Raw genomic sequence first — 23,170 nt, forward strand, 5'->3', positions numbered from 1 at the left:
ATTTTCATCTATAAAGAATTTGTAATTATTTACACTTTCAACTTAGGAAAATATCTCCCCGTTATAAATTGTGTCACAAATGTAAAACACTGCACCTTAAAAGATCAGGATCACTATTCTTAAATTTCTGAAATTCAAATATACACGAGCACCTTCTTTAAAGTTAAAATAAATTTAAAATAAAGTGTTTTTGCCTGTATTTGAAATAACCAGATAGAGAAATAGGTTCTTTTGTATTTTGTGGGGAGGGGGGGGAAGGAAATTAACGTCGAAGTTCATTTAAACTGCTCCTGATATACCCTAATTAAAACGATATTATGTACAGACACACTCTTTTTACACCCAGAATTGTGGCTTAATAGAGCAAATTAGTTCCTCGTGCCAGGCGTGTTTGTGTAGTAACACCCTCTGGAGCACAGAGAATTTCCCAGGAAGTGAAATCCTTCGGCAGCCATTCATCTCCTGGGAATAGTGAGAAAGAAAAAAATCTCTTCGATTCCTGAATTTCCAGTGGTCTGATTAGTCTTGGAGAGGTTCTTTTAATGTGTTGTTTGTGATTTAAATGGTGTTCTAACATTTATTTAAAAATTTTTAAGTTCAAATTATTAATTGAAAAGACCCAGTCATTTCAGCTGGAGGGATGGAGTGCAGTTGAAATGGTTAGGGACAAACCAGATTGATTTGATAAAGGTGCCGATAATTATGTAAATCAACTTTAACAATGAAAACAACTTTACAGAATAGAGGCCTGTTTCTGTCTTGATTAGATCCTTTCCAAGTCCTTCTCTCCCTCTTTCTACCCCCTTGTATCTCTCCTCAACTCCTCCCGCCCCATTCCCTTAACACCACTTTCCAAGTGTGCTGGCTCGAAATTCAGGACAAGTGTGACACCTACCTGTGAAAGCAGGGAACCATTTCCCTCTACCCACCCTGCAGGCCCGGACAGAACTCTGAGCCAGAATTGACAATTCGGGCACTATTTGTGCTGACAGAATACTAATTTAATTCAATCAACCCAAAAGATCAATGCAAAATTTTGTTGGGGGTGGGGTAGTGGTGTCAGCCAAATGGGGTGCCGGACAGTGATTTGAGAAGGACTTTCCCTGGTGGATATTTTTCTTACGCATTCCTCACATTAAGCCCCAAGTACCTTTGAAATAGTAATAAGGACTAAATCCGGCATAAAATCGAACTCATTAGCTAAGTTCACCAGCTGATTACTTTGCATAAAACACGACACTGATTGGAAGTAATTAGGTTAAGCGATGGTACTCGGGATATCCATAGCACTTTTCTCTCTCTTCCCCGGGGTGCCTTATTGGACGTACAGTTTTGTTTTCTTCCCCACCCCCCACTCCACCCCCACTCCTCACCGTAAAAGGCTCTATGGGATCCTCTTTTAGGTTTTTCCGAATCAACCTTAATCCTTATCCAAATTTGGAGTTCTGGACAACACAAAGTTCTTGGGGCCTGAAACCTATTTCGTTTACCTCTGACTTTTGACGCCAGTTCTAAATATTATTTGTACAATTAAAATACCCACTTTAAAAGTTTCGGTTAGCACTTTTTTGTGACAGGCTATGGGGGTTGTCTAGGCTTCAAAAAAAAAGAGTAAAGAATGGCTTTGATTATGTTAAAATCTCTTTTAATTAAATATTTTGCATTTTACAAAGGCGACTGCAGTTTTTAAATCTAATAAGTATAACCTGTTTCCTTTCTTTAATAATACTTTAGCTCATACCCAGAAAAATCAATAGGTGTAAAAAATTAAATTAAACTTGTATTTTAAACTATGAAACAGCTTGGGAAAACACAAATGTATATATTTATATTACAAAACAACATTAAATGCCTGTACAGGTGTCTTGATTTCATAATTTACTTCAAAGATATTGTATTATCAATTTAAATACAAAATGCTACATTAAATATACAGAATAAGATTTAATACAAATCCTTTTTTTAAATTTTTTTTTCTTTTCAGTTGGTTAAGACATTTTTGGTGGAGATGTTTACATTTTTATGCCACTCATCTCCATAAACTATAAACTTTTGGATAGGAGGGTTTATTTTATTTTTCTCTCTTGGTGGTGGAAAAATAACTGCCAAGGCCATGTTTTAATAAATTAGAAAAGTCCGGGGCCGAAGCAGCCCGTGTTAAAAGTCGGACATACCTTTCTTCAGTTCAAAGGGAGAGTCTTTGCACAGGTCTAGCTGTGATTGGCTTCTGAGCATTTTCGTTTCTTTAGCCAAAGCGTCCGCTCGATTCAACACGGTCTGGTTTAATCCATTGAAATGCGGGCCGGGGGCTGGGGCAGGACTCGGCCCCGGCCCTGGGTGGCCATGCAGGTGGCCAAAGGAGCCATAGTTCGTGTAGCCGGGATAGAAAGGGGCAGTGTAGTAGAGAGGCCGGGACAGAACTGCACCGCCCGGGAATGGGCACTGAGCGGAGGGCGAACGCGCCGGGGAGGGAGACGACCGGCTGCCAGCCAGGGCTTGCCCGGCTGTGGGCCCTTGCCCTGGGGGAAGGCCCTCACCACCTCCGCCGCCGCCTTCCTTGGACTTGTCCGAAGAGGTGGCGATCTCAGCTAATGACCATAGTTTGGGCTTGGCTAGTACTGCCTGCGGCGGCGAATGAATAACCGAGGGCCCGCTGGGGCCGGAGGGCAACTCTCCCGCTGGGTGTGGGGCTGGAGCTCCCGGGGGATAGTGTGGCGAGGGCTCCTCGCCCAGCCTTGCAACCGGGCCCGAGGGAGAAGGGCCGCCAGCCCTGTGACCCCCTGGAAGAGCGTCCAGCCGGCCCTCGTGAGACTCTTTAAAATCCGAGTCGCTCAGGTTTCCTTCGGCCTCCTTGCTTTCGGGGGTATGGGGCTCTTCCAGCCTTTCGCATATAGGAGCCGCCTTCTGATCTCCCCCTGCCATCGAGGAACACAGAGTTAGGGACGCTTGAGCCCTCCCTCAGCCACCCCTGTTTGGTACGCACTATTTCCCAGCTGAGCCCCAGGTTCTCTGACTGAAGGGTAGCACGCACATTCGGTCAGATCCTTGGCCTTTCTGCCTGGCTCTTCTGGTATGACCTAGTTCACCATCCTTCTTCTCATTCCGCCCTCCCCCTCCCCACCTCCCACATTCCTCTCTTAGATACTCTCTGTTGACTCTCTTCTCTTTTTCTGGTGAAGATAACTTCGAGTCAGCTAAGGTTTTCCACTCTCCCATCCCTTCTCCAACCTCAGCCCAGGGCCCTATTACTTTGCGCGCACCAACCTGTTTCTGGGGCCTCGGCCTCTCCCTTATCTTCCGGCTTCTGTGGTTCATCCTCGTCGTTCTTCTCCAGGTCGATGTTTTCTTCTTCTTCCTCGTCCTCGCTCCGGTTCCGTGGGGTCCAGGTCATCTTGTTCTCCTTCTTGAGGCGCCTCCGTGCGTTGGCGAACCAAGTGGAGACCTGAGTGAGGGTCATCTTGGTAATGATGGCCAACATGATCTTCTCGCCTTTAGTGGGGTACGGGTTCTTGCGGTGCTCATTCAGCCAGGCCTTGAGCGTTGCCGTGGCGTCCCGGGTGGCGTTTTTCCGGTAGGCTGGATCCCCATAGGGATAGGACCCCAAGGGTGCAGCATAAGGATGATATCCTAGGGACCCCGCCATGCCTGGGGTGTGGTCGTAGGGTGAGCCCTGCGGAGGAGACAATCAGATAGCCATTGAGAGGACGGAACAAGAGCCAGGCAGGCGCTACCTGTAAAGGCACAAAACTCCCTGTTTTATTCGAGAAGAACACTGGTTCCACTCTGGGACAGAGCGTGGCCACAGGGGACAGCTCTCTGGCCTACAGTGGAACAAGGCTAATGGGCCTAGACCCTGAGGGAAGCTGGGTGGTACCTCCCTCCATCTTACTTGAGGCCCCCAAGACAGCTGAGGCTCTAATTCTAGTTGCCTACAACCTCGGGGGACCAAGGAGCAGTTCCTGGGGACAACGTGGTGGTGTTGTGACACACCACAACCCCGTGTGCCTGGGCATTTCCGCCTTTCTCGCTCACGGACTGCCACCTCATTCTTGACAAAACCCGGGGCAGAGGAGCAGAGGAGCTTAGATTCCGCAGAAGCCGAAGCCTTTCGCCTTCCTTCGAACGGTAAGACTGACAGGGTGGAGAGTTACTGCGGATGTGCAGAAAGGAAATGAAAACTAAGAAAGGGAAAACCCAATGCTACTACAACCAAACAAAACCAGGACCACCAGAAGAAACCGAAGAGCGGTTCAGGAAAGTCCGCCGGTACCAAAAAAATCCCGGTTGCACCGCAACTCGACTGTCTTTTCGGAAATGTAATACTTCTAAATCGGATTGCAGAGATAGGATTACGGATTTGCAGTATTTTGGAGGACTAATTAAAGGCGAGGCAGAAGACATTTACATATGCTTATCATCTTTTTCCCCAGATTTTTTTTTAACTTGGGGTAAAGAAAAAGGATTGCCCGAAGCAAGGTACCCAATGTTTTAATTAAAAGATGCACTTTAATTGTTGATTGCTTCGATTGCAGCTTACCCTGAAATCCCCTTTTTGCAAACTCAAGGCTTTCCCTTCCTACCCAAAGGACATCTTTTCTTCTCTGAGAAAGTACTTTGACAATTTTCTCAACGTAAGGGCTAGCTAGATCAAAACAGCTAAAGTTTGGAAGGAGGCACTAACCACTTCGTTTGTTCTTCGGAAAACACAAGGGTAGCCTCGCCAGGGGAAGCCCTGTGCTTATACAGCGCCCCCCACCCTCAACCCAAGCCCAGCCCAGCCCAGCCCAGCCTAGCCACCCACAGACATAGAAAGACACAGCTTTCAGCCCAAGCCGCTTGCCAGGCAGCTGGGTTTGTTCCACCCGTCGGTCTTACCACGTACGAAGTGAAGGCGGCTGCTGCTGCGGCAGCTGGGTCCGTGCCGTACTGGAGATGAGAGTTGTAACCCGGAGAAGGAGCGGTAAAGGCGGTAGATCCAGCATAAGGAGAAAAAGCGGAACCCGAGGAAGAGCGGCCAAGTTCATCGGTGCGAGGTCCCGAGATGACGCTGGTGCTGTAAGCCGGGCAGGAATAGAGAGCCAGGGAGGCAGACGGCTGGTACAAGTAACCCTGAGGGTAGGACATGGCCAAACAGAGGCATACAGTGCCCGGTGCAGCCGCGGAATGGAACCCGGTCAGCCCCCTAGGAGCAGAGGTGCCGGGGCGGCTGGGCGCCCGGCACAAGCTGGGCGGGCGGCTAAGCACCTGGCCTCCGGGCTCTCCGCGGCTACAGCGGCTCCCTGCTCGCTCCCCGCGCCTGTGGGGCTAACGCTGCCGCTGCCTCTGCTCCTGCTGCGGCTCCTCGCTCTCAGGGTTTTTTCTTTTTCTTTCTTTCTTTTTTTTCCTTTGGACTGGGGGGGCTCTGCTTTTTGCTTCGCAAAGGTCCTGCCAAGATGCTAAGTTGGAAATTGAGGATTCTGACGCCTTCTACGCGCCCCGAAGCTCCTCCTTCCCGGGGTGTTGTCAATGGAAGGAATGGCAGGATCCTGCTGGGCGGCCGCAGCCAACCCGGCCGGCAGGAGCGCCTCTCCCTCTCCCTCTCTTCCTTTCCTTCTCCCTCTCAGGCTAGCTGGCTGGTTCCCTTGCCCCTCCCTCCTTCTGTCTCTCCCTCCCTTCTTCCCTCCCTCTTTTCCTCCTCCCTCTTCCCGCTCCCCTCCCCCCTTTCCCCTTGCTCCCTCTCAGTTGCAGACTCTAGCGCGCCGGCCCCTGGATGACAATCACATCCCAGCCGCGGCGATCAGCTCCAACTTTCTTCATTAGCTAACTACTGTTGGAACCGTCACATTGCTGAGGATTTATCGCAGCCAGGATTGCCCTGGAACACAAGCCAATCCGTTTATGAAAAATAAGAAAGGAGACTGAATATTCGCTCACTTATTTCCTTTGATTTCTTTCCACAATAAATAACTGAGCGGATAAATAACGGAGATAAGATTCTAGGTGTGCAATTGACTGCCCGGAGACCCCTGCCCTACCTAGGTTTCTTTCCCTACCACTTTAGGAATTCCGGACCAAGTCTGATAGGCGGAAACGACGAGGCTGCTGTATGCCCGGGACAGGAGACTACAACAGCAGTGTTAAGGAAGTGTGGAGTGAACCGGGTCAGGTCCGGAGGAGGACTCGACCAGCAGCAGGTGGGCAATTAAGAGGGGCTCTTTGCATTTAATGCGTTTGTCTCCCCGGCTTTTCTCCCCTCTTCTGGGAATGCCTGAGGTGGGGGGTATCTAATATGTTTCTCTCTCTCTCTCTCTCTCTCTCTCTCTCTCTCTCTCTCTCTCTCTCTCTCTCTCTCTCTCTCTCTCACACACACACACACACACACACACATACACACACACACACTCACACACACAGTTTCTCTTTTCTCACTCACACTAGCACTCATACTCAGTCCCTCTTCTCTTTAACACACACACACACACACATCCCTCTTATACACACTGGATCTCTCTCACACACGTCTCTTCTCTCTCACACACACATACACTCAGTCCCTCTTTTCTTAAACACACACATCCTTCTTACACACACTCGATCTCCTCTCACACATCTCTTTTCTCTCTGACACACACTCACATCATTCAGTCCCTCTTCTCTTTAATATGCACACAAACACACATACACACCTCTGTCACAGGTCTTCTCTCTCCTTTCACTCAATCTCCTCTCTCTCACACACTCAAGCTCTTCTCTCACACACACCCTCTCTTTTTTCTTTCTCACACACACTAAGCCACTCCTCCCCCCCTCTCTCACACACACACCACTCACACTCTCTTCTCTCACAGTCTCTTTTCTCCTCTCTTCTCTTCTCTCTCTCTCTCTCTCTCTCTCTCTCTCTCTCTCTCTCTCTCTCTCTCTCTCTCTCTCTCCCTCTCCCTCTCCCTCTCTCTCCTCATGAAGGAGGGAGGGGAGGGGAGGGGAGATAAATGGAAATGACTATAAAGAGAAGGGGACTGCTTCTCCCTCCATTCACTGAGAAGCAGCATAAGCCACTACTGTTTCGTACCTTCTGTACCCAGGATTAACCATGCCTCCCAACCTCCTTTCCTGTTCCGGCACCAACACTCCCAGTCAGACCTAGGGTTCCTTTTTCTTTCTCTCAACTCCTTGCTAGTTTCTCTATGGCTACACACTCACTACCCACTGATGCTCTCTGTGTGTCTTGCACTCAAGCACACACGTAACCGGAAAATATTTATGAAGCCCCTAAGAGGCACAAACACAGCTTGAAGCCTCTTGCATACACAAATGCAGAAACCACACATTCATATACACAAATACAGAACCAAGTAACACAGAGAGACACGATCACAAGTCTCATATAGACACGCAGTCATCAGTCTTACACTCAGACACATGCAAAAACCTCAGACAAAAACATACATATCTCATACATCACCCTGTGTCAGACAAAAGACACATTCAGATCCACAAATCTTATATACACAAAAACATACAGGGTCTCAAACACTGCCACACAGTCCCTTTCACCAACCAGCACTCACACTTTTTCTGCCCTCTCTCTCTCTCCCCCATGCACGTCTTTCCTGTCACCAATTCTTTGTCATAAAGTCACAACGCTACGGTATCTCAAACACCCCAACATGGACAGTTGCATTTTAAGTGCCTTAAGAATGCGGCTAGCACAGTAGCTGGGCACACGGAGAACGAGAAATACTCGCTAACTCATACTACCACATACTACTCAATATACATACTACATAGACTCGTACACACAAACTCACACTCAAGTTTCTTTGATGTGCACAAATCACACTTTCCTTTCTGGCCTTCTGCCTACACTAACATACTAAACATAGATGAGCCAAGACTCCTCCTCTTCCCTGCCCCGCCACGCCCTCCTTGGTTCTCCCACATCTATCTAAACTGCCCTAGACTACATTTTCCAAGAGCCTCTCTGTCCGCCCCGCCTCCCAGAGTGGCTTTTACCTCTGATTGGACGCCGGCTTCAACAGGCTCCGCCCTTAACATCGATCTTCTCCTCCTTCTAGAGTCACTGCTCTGCGAACTGGGGTGGGGTTGGGCGGGGCGCTGTGGGCGCTATTGTCATGGAGACCAGAAGCTGGCGACGTTGGCTGCTGGATCTAGCTGACTGAACCTGGAGCTGTAACGGGGCTGGGAGCACAGAGCTAGGGCGAGTTGGAGGTGGCCCAGGGCGTGAAAGTTAAGCCTCTAGGCCGAACCGAGAAGGCGAGTCCTGGGCGGCTTGTGGGGAGGCGGTGGCCCTGGGGCTCTGCGAGCAGTGCCGGTGAGCGCCCCCCGCTGGCCGGGCCGAGCTGTCCCGAGAGCGCCTCCGCTTCCCTCCCTCCTTCCCTTCTTCCCTCCCTCCTCCCGCCCCTTAGCGCCAGCCCTGGCTCCGCCTGCGCCGCGCCGCTCGGCTCCGCTGCAGCCCCTCCGGCTGCCCGCCCTAACGATATGTAACGGCCGAGGGCCCAGGGAACCAGTCCGCTGGCGCGCGCGCTGCTCGAGGGCTCGTGAGGAGGCCCGGGCTCTCGAGGCCCGCGTGCCGCCGCCACGGGGATCCAGGTGAGCCGCGTCAGGGGGCGGATAAGGGTAAAGGGTTGGCTAGGGCCCGAGGCTGGCCTCGCTGACCCGGCCCGCCGGGCTCCAGACCCAGTAACTTCTTAGGGGCCGGGTCAAAAAGTATGTCCACAGCCGTCCCCCAGGCAGGCAGGCTGGCTGTCAGTCTTGCTCGACTTTTGTGGGGTGCACTGACACGCCTTCTTCGAGGTCAAGGTCACGGCGGGGATTGCCCCAGGACGTGGAGCAGGGTCTTGAGGATACACGGGGAGGGGGCGGTGGATGGGTCGCCCTCCCAGACAGTCACCCCCTGCGGGCCAGCCTCTTCGTGCTGGTGCGTGTGTGTCCAAGTGTCCGAACCTGCGTGCAGAGGTGCAACATCCTTGCGTACGCGCGCGCGCGCGCGTGTGTGTATGTGTGTGTGTGTGTGTGTGTGTGAGAGAGAGAGAGAGAGAGAGAGAGAGAGAGAGAGAGAGAGAGAGAGAACACGAGAACGAACGTGTGAGCGTGTGAACGCTCTCCCCAGTCGCTGCAGTGTTTCATGTATTCCTCCCTAATCCAGGGGGTTGATTAATGAAATGTAGCCAAAGAGGTTTGTGCCATCATGAATATAAGAGTCTGTCAGGAAGACATCCTCATTACATAATTCCACCACTTTTATTTTTCTCCATCCTAAGAAAAGGGCTGTAGAGAATCTTGGAAGATACCGAAACATTTAGAATTTATGGTTCTATTGCTGTGGTTGTCACCTTCACTTTATGTCAAATTTAAGACTCATTTCTTAAGGATGTCTCTATTTTCTGCTTTATTTGCACATTGATAGCTCTGTTGCATGACTGGCCACCACAGCCGTTTCCTAGAATAGAATTGTATTAAAATGTGAAAGGAAGGACTAATCTTTAGCAATTTGACTGAATTCAGATATGATGATCCTGATGATTTAACCATTTTAAAAGGAAACCTTTAAAATAATTTGTTAATAGGCATCCTTGTGGGTTTTTTTTTAAGTTTGTTCTTGACTACTGCAGATTTGAATTTTTAATCTATATTCAGCTAAAATCCTAGCTTGATGATTTCTAAACCCACATAGTTGTCAACAAGTATATGTCCTCTGGTCCCTTTATGTCAGTGAAAATATTCTTTTTCTTAAAAAGGAGGTATGGCCACACATTCTTAACTGTGGCACCTGAATACATTTTTCATAATTGTCATGCCATGTGAACTTTTTTACATTTTAACTTAACTGGAAGATATTTGTGTTGAAAATTGTAAAACTTAGAATTTACCTGCTCTAAGTGTATCATTTTGAAAGAATTAGATGAAAACATTAGATTAGGGTTTGTCATATGTAGATTCCATGTGTCTGATTTCTAGTAAGTTTTATTTCATAAAATACCTCATTTACAGCAACTGAAACACGTTATTTCATTTTACATTCGTTTTTCATGTGTGACAAAAATAATATTATTTTTCAAATAATATGTATTAGATATGTAACCATTTTGTAGCACTTCTCTTTGGGTTTGATTCGGTACCCACATAGAATATAGTTGTCATTGTAGAAAGTTAATAGACTTTTCCTTTTGTCGAGTATAATAGTTTTTCAAGTATTGTACTTTAAAGACTAATAAAACTAGGTCTACTGTATTTTAAAGATCTAATCCTGCTTGTGTGAGACAAAACTAGCACAAGGAAGGGCAGCAGATTGGTTCTGTCATATCACTTTGCTGTTTTGGAGTGTACTTAAAGGATTATGATTGATAATGCTGTCTTGCCAAAGAATGTTGACACAGGTGTTCACTGTTATCTTAATTAAGATCCTGAAAAAAAATGTTGTCTATATGGTGTTATAGAAAGGACAGTATATTTTTAGACATTTTTACTTTGGGAAAATTTCACTGTATCTAAAACCTTAGCTACATGTTCTGAGCCCTCTGGAAACAAGTATTTTATTTAAAAGATAAATTAACATCAAGTATGGTATTACTAGTGCTACTTGTGACTTATTGACTGTGCCCTGTATATTATTGGTTTTCTTTGTATTGTGACTTGATTGAATAATGGTGAATAGTTTAGAAAGCATGTATGAAATAGAATATTTCAGGTACATTTTGTGGAGTTAGTACAACACTCGATAATCAATACATTTCTAGAGGAAGGAAAGTTAATGTAAAGAAAACAGAAATGCAATAAAATATATAATGTTAATGCAAAAATTATTCCTCTTCATTTTTAGAAAAATCATAATTCTTATGTGTTTTTAATAAACCCAAATGTACTTTTTTCATATTATAAAGTAGCTAATTTCATCATGATTATAGAATGCCTTGTTTTTGTTTCAGAAAATATAAAGTATGTAGAATGAAAATGAGGTAATTATTTCTTCCTTCAAAAACAAATAATTTATTAGTGAAGAAACATCATGAATATGCTATTAATATTTTAAACATCTGAATTTTAGACTGTCACCTCTAACATACTATAATATTGTACTAATACCTCTTCTTGTCAAATTTCTAGACAGAAAAACAATAATGCTGGTATTATTGATTATAAAAGCTAATGGCTTAGGTTACAGACTTTGATATTAGTAATAAAATAATATTTTTTAACTCTTTGCAGTCCATTATTTCCAGAAAATTAATTGCATGTTATACTTTTTGTATTAAATCCGAGTCCAAAAAGAGGAACTGAAAGAAAATAGAAAGATGCAATAGATAGATGATAGAAGCCATGTGTAGATATCTATACAAGGCCTTTCCTCACATCATATTTATCTAGTTAGATTTACATGACATACTGTGTATTTAGGGAAACAATTTAATTAAAAACTTTTGTGCTGAAACTAAAACATGTTTAAATCAGTGCATTATTTTTATTGATAATTTATAGATTTTTTTTCTCTTTAGAGTACATATGACCAAGCATCTTTAGAATGTGTTATCTATTTGAAATCTAAAAAAATTCTGTATGATAACTATTCTAAGAAATAGTGTGAAAATTCAGACTATTTTATTAGAGCTCCTAGCTGTCTTCTGTTTTTGTGAATAATGCAAAGTAATTATAAAAAAAACATCCTAATAAAAGAAGAAACTTATGAAAATTTTAAATTGTGCAAAAATGGCTAACATGCAAAAACAGATGGGATCTTTATGGTCATTGGGTGAATTAAATTTCTTATGAATATTTTGTGACAATGAAACACTTTGAAATGTTTTGTCTCAGGGGGTCTCATATGACATATTGAATGTGGTGCCTGTATAAGAATAATGCACAATCCACAGTCATCTTACAACTAATTTTTCCCCAATTTTTACTTATTAGTCCATTGTACCTTAGAAAGTGTTCTTGCTTATCTGCATATTTATTAACTCTTAAGATAAATTTTCTTAATAGAATAACAGCTAACTTACAGTAAGAAGTATACTATTTTTTTCTTATTCACCAATACTACCATTAAAATGCTGATTATTTATGTCTCCAGGAATTCACAGTATCTCTATGTGTATGACATACTTAAACCTCAGTTTGGCTTGGCAATTATCTTACTCTTTTCAAAATTGAAAACTAGCATTTTAAAATATTAAATTCATAATCCATTTTAGTAATGTTTCAAAAGTAAGACTATAATGTTCTTCATTTGTCATTAATGTAATCATCCTTTTTCTTTTTTCTGTGGCTAATGGTCTTTCAAATTTTGATATGTAAATTTATTTTCTGTAATAAGAAGTGGTGTGGCAATGGGAACTAGATTTGAAGTTCATATCTGATGTCTTTAAAGTTCTTACCAGTCTTCTGTAATTCACTAAATAGTATTACTTCCATTTTCTTTGCTTGTGATAAGCTTGATAGTTCCACAGTACATCTAACTGTTGTCTGCTTAGGCCATTTCCTAATCATGGGTTCCTCTGATAATGTTTTACTAAATTTACCGTTTTATATTCTCAGTCTCCTCCCATCCCTTTAAAATATTTTCTGCAAGGTAAAAACAAACCAGAAAAAAAAAACAATAAATTATTAGTTTGTCAGAAATATTTACATATGTTATCGAGAGTCAATTATATGAAACATATAGTGTTATGTAAGATGTGCTTCTGTAAAGACTTAAACTAGTGCTTTGAACAAATACATTAATTAATTATGCTTAAGATAATGATCAGATGTAAACCTAGCTTAAATTTCTAATTATGACTTTGTAAGAGCTATAGCTTCTTGATATGTAGTGCTATCACCCCTTCCATCAAGTCAGTTCGTTTTTGTTGTTTTCTTACTGTTACCTTCCACCAAATCTCCAAGACACTGGTGAGATTGTATTAAAAGTTAAAAGTTTAATTTTTTACCCATAGTCTACGTGTTGGTATATAGGCATCAAAGACTTTTCTAAGTATTGTTCCTGACCTCTTTGTTTTTGTTTTTCAAATTACTAGTACCTCCTCTACTATTGGTTTCCATGGTTATTGTTTCACATTATAATTTGGGCATTATCTACCCCTTTGGGGGGACTGGAGACAGTACTTCTTATATATGGACACATCCACATGAAATAATTAGACACTTATGTTAACATACATGTATATGCACATATAAATCAGCAACAATGATTCAAAATTAAATCAAGCTTTATATATTCTTATGTCTAGTTCCTTGTGCCTTTTTGTGAGATAATTATTTTTGCAATTATTATAATTGTAAAAATTATATACAACCAAGTTCTTTTAAATTTTATTAAGATCAAATATTAGGTCTTAGATCATGCCATGTATGCTTAGTTGTTCTGAAGATCAAATGCATACAGATGTGCTATGATTGCTATTACTAATTGAATTCGAAGCCTTATTTAGGAGTTGAGATCCTCAAAAGAACTGGAGAATTTAGAGTTTTGGAAGATGGTTGATAATATTTTCTAGTAGGTAGAACAAAATACAAGAATTCAAAATACTAAACTTTTTGTGCTTGCAATGAAAAGTGTTGTGCAAAACAAAACAAAATATAGCAGACTAATTTTGCCAAAGTATATTATAGTTTGCATAACTTTGGATAGAAAACCTTATGATTTTATGTAACTCTTGTTCAGTTGATAAAAATAAAACTTGCTATCAATTAGATATAACAAAAGTGTGTTCTGTGAAAAATTACCTTTTAAATAATGCAAGCTTATTTTTACCTGTAAATAATTTTTAATGATACCTGAGATGTATCTTTATCTTTTATATGCCACAGAAATGAAATCAAGAAACATATATATGTATATATACACATTTATATATCACATTTATATATCATATATAAATGAAATGTTATATTGATTAGCTTACCTGTTAAACAGTCCTTAGCTGGTTAAAATGTATAGATAGAAGGGGAACAGCAAGACAACATAAACAGTTCATTCTTTTTAAGCATTACTGAATATAGGAAGAATGTATATGTGTATGCATATACATATATCAGATTGGTTAGGTTTTATAGCTATTTCTTTCACCTAAAATTATTATATAAAAGCCATGTTGTGTGTTATATGATGTAGTTTTTTTGTTTTGTTTTTAAGGATAAAACATTAAATACTAGCTTGCATTTTTTGGACACTGGCAATAGCAATATGTTTTACATGAAAGTAAAGTAAATAAATCCTTGAATGTGGAATGAGTTCACATTGGCTAATGAAAAATGCTGTGGGAAATATTCTCTAGTAGAAAAGCAAAATTCCGTGTTTTAAGAAATCTAACCTTTTCAAGAACTAAGTCAGTTGAATTGTTGGTGATGTAAAGGAATTAAACTTTAATCCATGGGGAAAGATAGAGAAAAGTTGAAGTTGTTTGTGGGGAGTAACAATTGTTACTTTTCTCTTTAAGATTCTACAATCAGCGATGAATCTTCTAATTATGAACGAAGAAAAGGGGCAATTATTCTGAAGATTTAAGGTAATTTTTTATGTCTTAACACTTGTCCTTTCTAATCCTGAACCATTTTCACTTCTAGAGACTTCTTATAAATTGATGTTTCTTCCGAGTTCTAGTGTGGAAATATAAAGGTTTTCCCTGCAAAACAGTTATTAAGCTGGCTACTCAGATGACTATGGGCAGCATTAGAAGCAGCTGGGAAGTATCCTTTAGGTTATACTCACCACCCTATAATAACTTCTTTCCTGAAGTGAGAGATGTGATTATTTACTCTCCTGTTGCCATATATGGCATTTTAGTTTATGGTCAGAATTTCAAAGATACATTGAGCCTCCTGTTTCTCCCCATGTTTACTTCCAGTTTTCTGCTTATTTAAGTTTGAAATAATGCTTTCAGGTTGACTAACTGGCTGCCAGAACTAAACCTTGAGGTGCTACATGCAGTCAGAAGACTTGTGGATAACAACTGGATTCCAGAACTCTGTCAGAGAGATGAGTGCTTAAAGAAGAGACATGAAGCTCATTTACATGACTTCTTTTCCATGCTACAAAGATGTAGGTTTCTTTCTTTTTTCTTTAAGGCTTTATGTAATAGACCTTCCTTCCTCCCTTGATACATAGGCTTGCTACTTATTTCGCAGCTGTTGCCTGCCTGGGCTCATGGAATACTTTGGTTGTTTTATTTTGGAAGCTAACTTAGATTGATTTTGCATGTGTTATCTTTTCATTTTTTTAAGAACTTAATTTTGGTGTTAAAAGAATCTCTCTAAGATTTTTGAATGGTAAAAAAAATAGAATGGATTCAATTTGTTAACTGAATGGAGAGAACCTCTTTCTCATGATGCTGTGTTGCCATGGTGAATATTCATGTTAAATTAAAAACAGAGTAAAACCCTTTCATAAAAGAACAATTACCAGGCCTAAGAATGTTTATTCAGGCTTAAATTGTGTGCTGGTGTTTGTGTCTAATTTTTTTTAAAGGAAAAAGATGTAGTTTTCTGATCAGGAAAAATACCTGGCCTTTAAATTCTTTTATCTATGGAATAATATTAAGAGAAAAATAATCTGTTCTCTGGTGTCGTTATATAATTAGGAAACTGGAAAGGATACTATGACTAAAATAGATTCTTCCCTTAAAAGAACTAGTATCCATTTGCACTGTAACCTTTAAGGAATCTGACTCAGTGTTCAAATTGGGTCAAATGTATTGGTATGTTTCCCTTTACTTGGGGTTGGCCAGTCTCATACTTTCATTGATAACTACGTAAAGGCAATAAATAGTTTAGGAAATCATAGAAATGGGGTCTAGAAAAAAATTGTGAATAAAAACGGTTTCATTGAAATGGGTTTTTTAATCTGTTTAGAAACAATTCAATACTATTGCTAGGACTAGCTTTTATATTTTGTGTAATGGATAAATATATTCCTTTAAGTCCTCTAAAATACAAACTAAAGTTGTACATATTAAGTATAAAGAGAAGATATATTTTAAGTTTTATGTAGGCTTTGCTTCCTTTCTTAAAATAAGCTGCTACATAATTATAAACATGGGGTGTCATCTTTATTTAAGGAGGTCAAAAAGAAAATATATTATTTGAACAACAGATATCCTTCTATCCAAGTCCTTCTTTTAGAAGAATGATTCTGATCTCATTTCTTCTTGCAAAAACCCTTATATTCTGCATTGTCGGTGTTGCCTTTTTAACTGAAATTTAGACTATGTAATAGATTTTTAAAAAACATATGTTACATGCATTTGTGAATTAATTTTAGAATCATAGGCTAATTAAGAGAATCACTACATAGAAAAGCAATATTGATTAATTTAGAGCTGTGAAAAGAGGGCAGGCATTTCTGTTTTCAACTGAAATTTACTAATGTAGCAACCATTTAAATTAAATGTTTGTTAACATAATAGTGATGGCATTTCTCCTCCTCCTCCTTGTGGCTTTGTCCAAATAGATGTTATAGTGGCAGTTGCACTGACTGTTAAGTACTTAAATGATGACACCATTATGTGAAGTGATTTTGAAATGAGAGATTCTAGCCAAGAATTACATCTGCTCCCATCTCCTTCAAATCATACTCTCTGGCAGTGCAGATTATGATTGATTTGTTTGTGACAGATTGCAGGAAACAGTCATTGATTTTTCAATATTTTACCTTAAAATTATTTACAGTTGTAACCATGGGGAGGTATTTCCATGGGCTGTCAGCCCCTGAAAGACTGGGATAATATTCCCTGCTCTCTGACAAGACAAATTACCTGTAATGAGTGCAGTAGCTGAAGGGTATACTTTTATTTTAAAATATGTCAATAACCCCAGTGACTAAACGAATATTGATTTAGCATAATGAAGCCTGAGTAATGTGAAAATGAGCTCTTCAAGGAGCATGGTTAAGACTTTCTTTTTAGCTGGTAGCAAGAAGCTTTTCATTCTTTGCTGCTAGCTTCTGGAAATATGTGGCTTTATAAGCAACTCATTAATAACGATAGGCAGAATTCTGCATATGATAACCAGAATCTCAATATTTTGCCATTGCTTTTAGAGACAATTTCATAAACCTTACTTTGTGTTTTATGTTTAGTCATGGAATAGTTATTTTTTTGCCTTCCAACATTATTTTTAACCAGTTTAATAGCACTTTCATTTTTAAAAATATGCAGCTTTCAAACTGAAAATAATGAATATTTAAGTAAAATTAAATAAATGGACGTTAATGAAAATCAGAATAGTTGTCTCAGTATACTTAAAGTGATTTATAGTAGAGTTAAATATTTTATATTTTAACCATTATAGTAGTTGTAATTCTGTACAGCAACCTTTGACATCAGATTCTTTTTTGTTTCTAAAGAATTTATCAAATTATATTTTCTCCATTCAAGTAATACTAACCTTTTATGAAGTAGTAAGATCCCAATACATGAATTCCCAGATCTAAAAATAATGGTGACAGTAGAATATGTAAATTTATGGGCATAGTTCACCAAGGAGCACGAAGTCTTTTCATTTGAGTAATTATACCCATAAGTCATTTTTCCTAGGGAAAAAAAAGGATAAAATATAAATAATGCCAGGAATATTTGACTGGAGAATCAGTGTGTTTGATATAGGATATATAGGATATCAAACTGATGTCTTTTACAGGACCTACTTCAGTTTAGGGTAACTAATGCTAATGTTAATGATGGCAGTTAAATCTTTTTAAGCAAACAAGACATGGTGTAAAAAACTTTAGATTATCTTGCTGTGACTGAATACAGATCTGTGAATATCAATCTTATGACATTTGAAATATTCAAATAATTTCTTAAAAATAGTACCTAGAACACACATTTATTGTTTTGGTTTCTCCTAGGAATTGACTTAAGTGATATCTGTCAATCTCAGAAGTTATATTCTTAAAATAAAATTTATGCTTTATAAAATACTTATTTCATATGCAATAATTTCATATGATTTCATATGCAATAAGATTTAATTTCTCATTTCCCCTAAAATTCCCTTCCTTTCCTCTCTAGTGATACTAAAAATATGGTAATATAAGAGAAGCACCCTCAAACCAACTCTTTAACTTGATTTGTCTCCTAGTAGACTCTATTCTGAAGCTCTTAATTTGTCTTTCATGCATAAATTGGTTGAATTTCTATCAAACTGCTTCTTCTTTTAAAGTAGAACAATTATACCTGTATTCTTTCAAACATTTTAAAATCAAAGTATAAATACCCCTTAGGAAAAAAGAGTCCTATACTATACAAATTATATTACTGATATTATTTTTATACTGGAGGGTAGTAGTAAGTCTATAAATAATATTGCTTGATCTCATTTATTTAATTTAATGTTTATTTTGATATATAAATATGAGAAACCATCAGAAAAGAATAAATATTGATAAAGTAGATGTGGAACACTAGGTAACTTTTTGGGAATTGTTCACTTTTTTGCACCAGATACCCCATTTTTCATCCTTTTTATTTTTACTTAAAATAAACTACCCCATCTCTTTAGGGAAAGTAACAAAAAAGATATTGTATAGGACTGTGTTTTTGAAACATTTTAATATTGAGTGCTGTCATGCAATTCATTAAAAAACAGATAAATGCAAAATATTTATAAATAAGAATAATTTTTCTTTATTGAAAATTTATTTTTAAATACATATTTTACTTGTAATATACCAAACCAGCTGCATTCTTTTTCATATATGTGTATGTATATCTTTGCATATATATATATGTGTGTGTGTGTGTATAGATGTATGCCTATATATTATTACTCATTACTGCCTAGTTTTAATCAGATAATCCCACATAAACAAATAATCCAATTTTCAAAGAACACTTAGCCCACTATACAAGAATATTGCCACCTAAGGGGAGTAATCTAAAAACGTGCAGTGTTGCCACTGTGAAAGTTGGGGTGCTTAATATTGATTTTATCCTGTCTAGCTAATGTGATTTCTATTAGTAACATTTTAAATAAACTGATTACTATGCTATGAGAATGTTTATTTTATTTTTTAAATAGCCAGTTTTTTTTAATATAGATGCATTATTGTTTTTTCCACTGAGTTAAATTTTTCTGTCATTGTTTTAAATTAGTGAAAGAGTAAAGTTAAGTACGATCAGTAAGTAGTGAGGGAATGAACATGACAGCTGAATTCTTTTTCTTTTTCTTTTTAGATTCAGTCATCTGTGAATGAACTTTTCTTCAAGTCTCCTTTCTTGTGGATCTAGATAAAAGGACATTGAAAAATCAAGTTTTCAAATAGTTTAAATATCCCTGAATTCACCTGTTTTTGAGACTAGCCCTTCAGTTGTTATAGTAGATGATAATTCTGTATTGGAATCACCAGTTTTTGGGGAGGAAATCAAAACTAGAATATTTTAAAAACTTTTTGTTATATGAGCCTTAAAATAAAGTCAGTTGTGTTTGTTTTTTAACTTCTGAAATTATTGTCATTTATTGGACTAAATGTATTTGCATCAGAATGATAGATTCCCCTTCCAAAATATTCTTTCTACAATCATAATAATTTTTCCAGCATGTTGACATTTTTAGTGCCACCTTAATTACTTTTAATCTTATATGAAAAATAAGAGAGGAAAAAAAGTCTGAAAGACATATTATATGTCTAATTTTTTGTTTTTATGTGTTCTGAAAGAAATATTTTATAAAATATGTAACAAAAAGTTACTTCACTGATAAATCACTTGTGTAATTTTTATATCTGATTCATGTCAAAAAGTTGAAAACTCCATACCTTTTAAATATTTTGTTTCTATATTTCAGATAGAATGAGTGATGACAAATTAGTTCCTTTTTGCAAAATTCCATGTTTGTAGCCCTTTTTAAGGCAGTAGAAATTCTCAGAATCTAAAGGAGTCTTCAGTGGCAATAACTCTATGCCTTTGGTCTATCCTATAGTGAAGGATAGTGTTTTCCAACAAAGCAAAATTTTGTGAAATTGGTAAATGCTAGAGAAACTTGTGAAAATTTATTTTAGGATTGTTTTCTGAATACACTGGTATGTAATCATTCTACATCTTGAAGATTTTGAAATATTTGATAGTTCAAAGATCTTTGGTTGCATCATTCAAGGACATTTACCCCAATGTAAGTTGCAGCCCACTGTTGTCCTTGCTGTTTTGCCTCTGCTTCCTCATCTTCCGATCAAGAAATTGAAAAACACAACACGCGAATACTCCAAGAGTATTCCCTTACCCTTCTGTAATTACAAGTGGTATTCATGAATTCCTGTGAGGGGGGAAAAAGTCATCATTTGGTAGCTAACCAGCTAGGCTGTGCCTTGGATGACAGATATATTGTCCCCAAGCCGTACTTAATTCTTTTCAAACTGGGCATGATTCAATTCAATTCAACAAGCATTAATTAAGCACTTAACTATGTCCTAGGCACTGTGATCTTCCAGAGCTTATATTCTGTTGGCACAGCCATTGAAAACTCAAAGTCATCATCATAGCAAGATGAAAGCATTGAAATAGGATTTTAATAGATAATGTTATGGTAAATTGACAGAATTTTAGGGGTCTCAAAGGAAACTTCTGGACCAGGGGTTTGTAGTGTGAGGTCCATGAACTTAAAAAAATACTTTTATAACTATATTTCAATATAATTTGCTTCCTTTTTAGTGCTATGTATTTTATGCATTTTAAAATATTATTCTGACTAAGGGTCTAAAGGCTTCAGCAGATTACTAGAAGAGCCTATGACACAAAAGAGGCTGTAAGAACCCCTGATCTATAAACTATTAAATTCATATTATTTTCCCCAGAACATCCAGATTTTTTTCATTTTAACTGATTTTTCAAAATTCTAAACTTAAAAATAAAATGAGCATTATACATGCACAGCAGAATACAAAAAGGATTTTATTGTTAAACCATTAATATACATTTCATATGGCTTGGGTTTTTTTTAAGTGTTTAATGATTTCAACACCTTCAGCAGACCTCAAGTCTCTCATAGATGAGCCCCGAGATATGCTTGACACCACCATGTCAAGCCAAACAGCAGAGCTTGTCTATACCTCATTCTAAACTTCTCTTCTGTGCATTTTGAAACTGTTTCAATAACCCTCTTTTTTTTGGTATCACTATTGCTAACCTCTTTTCCCCCCAAACTCCTCCCTTAAAAAGGGGGGGGGGCAGACCCTTTTAATACATTAGCTGAATAGTCAAGCAAAAGAAATCTACAGTGGCCATGTCCAAATGTGTATGCCTATTTCTGCACACTAAGTCCATCATCTCTAGGGAGCTAGATAATGTGCCTCATCAGAGATCCTCTGGAAGCCTGATTTGTCATTGCTTTGATTGTGGTTCTTGTATTTCAAAGTTGTTTTTCTTTACAAAGCTGTTTTCTTTGTATAAATTGTTCCCTAAGTTCTGATCACTTATTTCTATATCAGTTCATAATTCCTGGTGTCCTCTGAGAGTGCATCTCATATTTCTTAGGTGCTATAATTTTTCATTACATTCATTTACTATACAGTTTGTTCAACCATCCTCTAGTTGATGTCCTCCTCTTAGTTTCTAACATTTTTCTTTTTGGTTTTGTAAGGGAATAGGGTCCAATGAGGAACCAGTCCTTGAAGCATGAGTAGTGTTTTCTGCCTGCTCCATATCCATGTAGAGAATTGGTGAGCCTACTTCAGTGCATATAATGTGGAAGGGGTTCTACTCTCTGATTCAGATAATATCTACATATTCTTTGATTTGTTCCTGGTCATATTACTGCACAGTGATAAACTTTTGAATTATCTGCTGAGTTAGAACTCAATGTGCATACAAGAAGCATGTATGGGTGAAATGGCTAATGAATGAGGAGAAAGAACTACTATAGGGTCCAGTGTGATGAGAAGAAGCAGCCCCATCCAGTTGCTTTATCTTTTCACTGAGGCCACCTTGTGATTAGGAACAGATGGCACTGACATTTCTTCTGTCTCTGTTATGTTTCTTCTTTGCTCATCTTAGGTGAATGGGTTTGATGGGATGGACCTGGTTACATATAACCTTGTGAACTTCAAAAGGTCAGAAGAACCATTAAAGATTCAACAACTGACATCCACAACAAATTCTTTTCATATTTGCAGAAGTGGTGCCAAGTGAGAAGAAAACTATGAGAAAAGTGCCTGCTGGATCCAACCAATCAATGAATTGACCAGACAGCCAACAAATTGTCCGGCAAATAAGGGAGCCAATATGACCATAGGCTATGCCACATCTCTAAGTGAATTAGAGGAAGGAGACTGTTTAGTAGCATCTACTTTTGAATCCACTGTTCCCAGGGTCTCAAATGATAGATGAGAATAGACTCTCCAATTAAGATGTTTTTATAGTTCTGACTTGTTCTCCTTTCTACTTAAATATCCTTGTTGGGTATTTGATAAGTGATATCGACTAGTTAATAGATACTGAGGAGATAGTAATGTGTTAATATATTGGGAAGCTATTAATGAATTATGATATTGAAGAGATTTTGATGGATTAACATATTTTGGGTGAATATATTAGGTGATGTGAGCTATAGTGAGAAAGATGCTCCCAACCTCTAGAGTTGCCCTTAGGATCCTGAGATAAAGCAGTTGTTACCCTCTGAGGTCCAAAAATGCTAGTCAAATACAAATTGGGATGGTAGCCTTAAATCATATATGTACTGTGTTTTAAAATAACACTTTGATACTGGAAAGTTTGTTTTGCTTGTGTCTCTTCCTTCCCTAGTATTATCATTCTTCATTGCCCCACTCTCTTTTCACCTGTTCCCCTGTTGAGTTTGGTTTTTTCCTACAATAAACTGTTCTACCCTCTTTTGTCCATTTAATATAAGAAAAGAGGTTCATCTATTGTTTGTTCACTCCTCTATTTCCTCCATGTTTGCATATTGTTATTCTCAAACATTGAAATTATGAAAAAATAGCCAAATTCTATCCTCTTCCTCCTTCCCACATTAGTGTATTTCTTTTACTATCCCTTTTCTTTTTCCCTCTTCAAAACCATAGAACAGAACCAACTTGCCCCCACCCCACAGGTCCTCTGTTTTTCTTATTAACTTTCTCAGTACCTCTTTTTTTTTCCCATTTTTCAAATGCTTTATTAACTTCTGATTTACATCATTCATTTCTGCCAGATTTTGAATTACAAATTTTCTCCCCGTTTTTCCCCTACCC

General features: G+C 38.9%; 1 protein-coding gene and 1 long non-coding RNA gene across 4 annotated transcripts; one reads left to right on the forward strand and one right to left on the reverse strand.

Moving 5' to 3' along the window:
• Nucleotides 1-1,623: 1,623 nt before the first annotated feature.
• On the reverse strand, nt 1,624-5,548 carry IRX5 (iroquois homeobox 5). The gene is made up of 3 exons (XM_069082466.1): nt 4,876-5,548; nt 3,265-3,670; nt 1,624-2,915 (listed from the first exon to the last, which is right to left on the reverse strand). The coding sequence occupies exons 1-3, from the start codon at nt 5,122-5,124 to the stop codon at nt 2,158-2,160; spliced, it is 1,413 nt and encodes a 470-aa protein (XP_068938567.1). The 5' UTR covers nt 5,125-5,548; the 3' UTR covers nt 1,624-2,157.
• A 350-nt stretch (nt 5,549-5,898) lies between these two features.
• LOC138157045 (uncharacterized) lies at nt 5,899-22,834 on the forward strand. 3 transcript variants are annotated; one of them, XR_011167277.1, is made up of 5 exons: nt 5,899-6,173; nt 14,433-14,501; nt 14,877-15,034; nt 19,167-21,643; nt 21,978-22,834. It is a non-coding gene; the product is annotated as an uncharacterized lncRNA (long non-coding RNA). The 3 variants fall into 3 exon arrangements; XR_011167278.1 differs by having other exon boundaries at nt 22,097-22,834; XR_011167279.1 differs by lacking the exons at nt 5,899-6,173; nt 21,978-22,834 and adding an exon at nt 8,417-8,589 and having other exon boundaries at nt 19,167-19,427.
• Nucleotides 22,835-23,170: the final 336 nt, after the last annotated feature.

This window comes from Petaurus breviceps, unplaced genomic scaffold, assembly GCF_028583685.1.
Source record: "Petaurus breviceps papuanus isolate PSGF00001 unplaced genomic scaffold, PetGlider_PUasm1.0 171, whole genome shotgun sequence".
Lineage (NCBI taxonomy): Eukaryota > Metazoa > Chordata > Mammalia > Diprotodontia > Petauridae > Petaurus > Petaurus breviceps.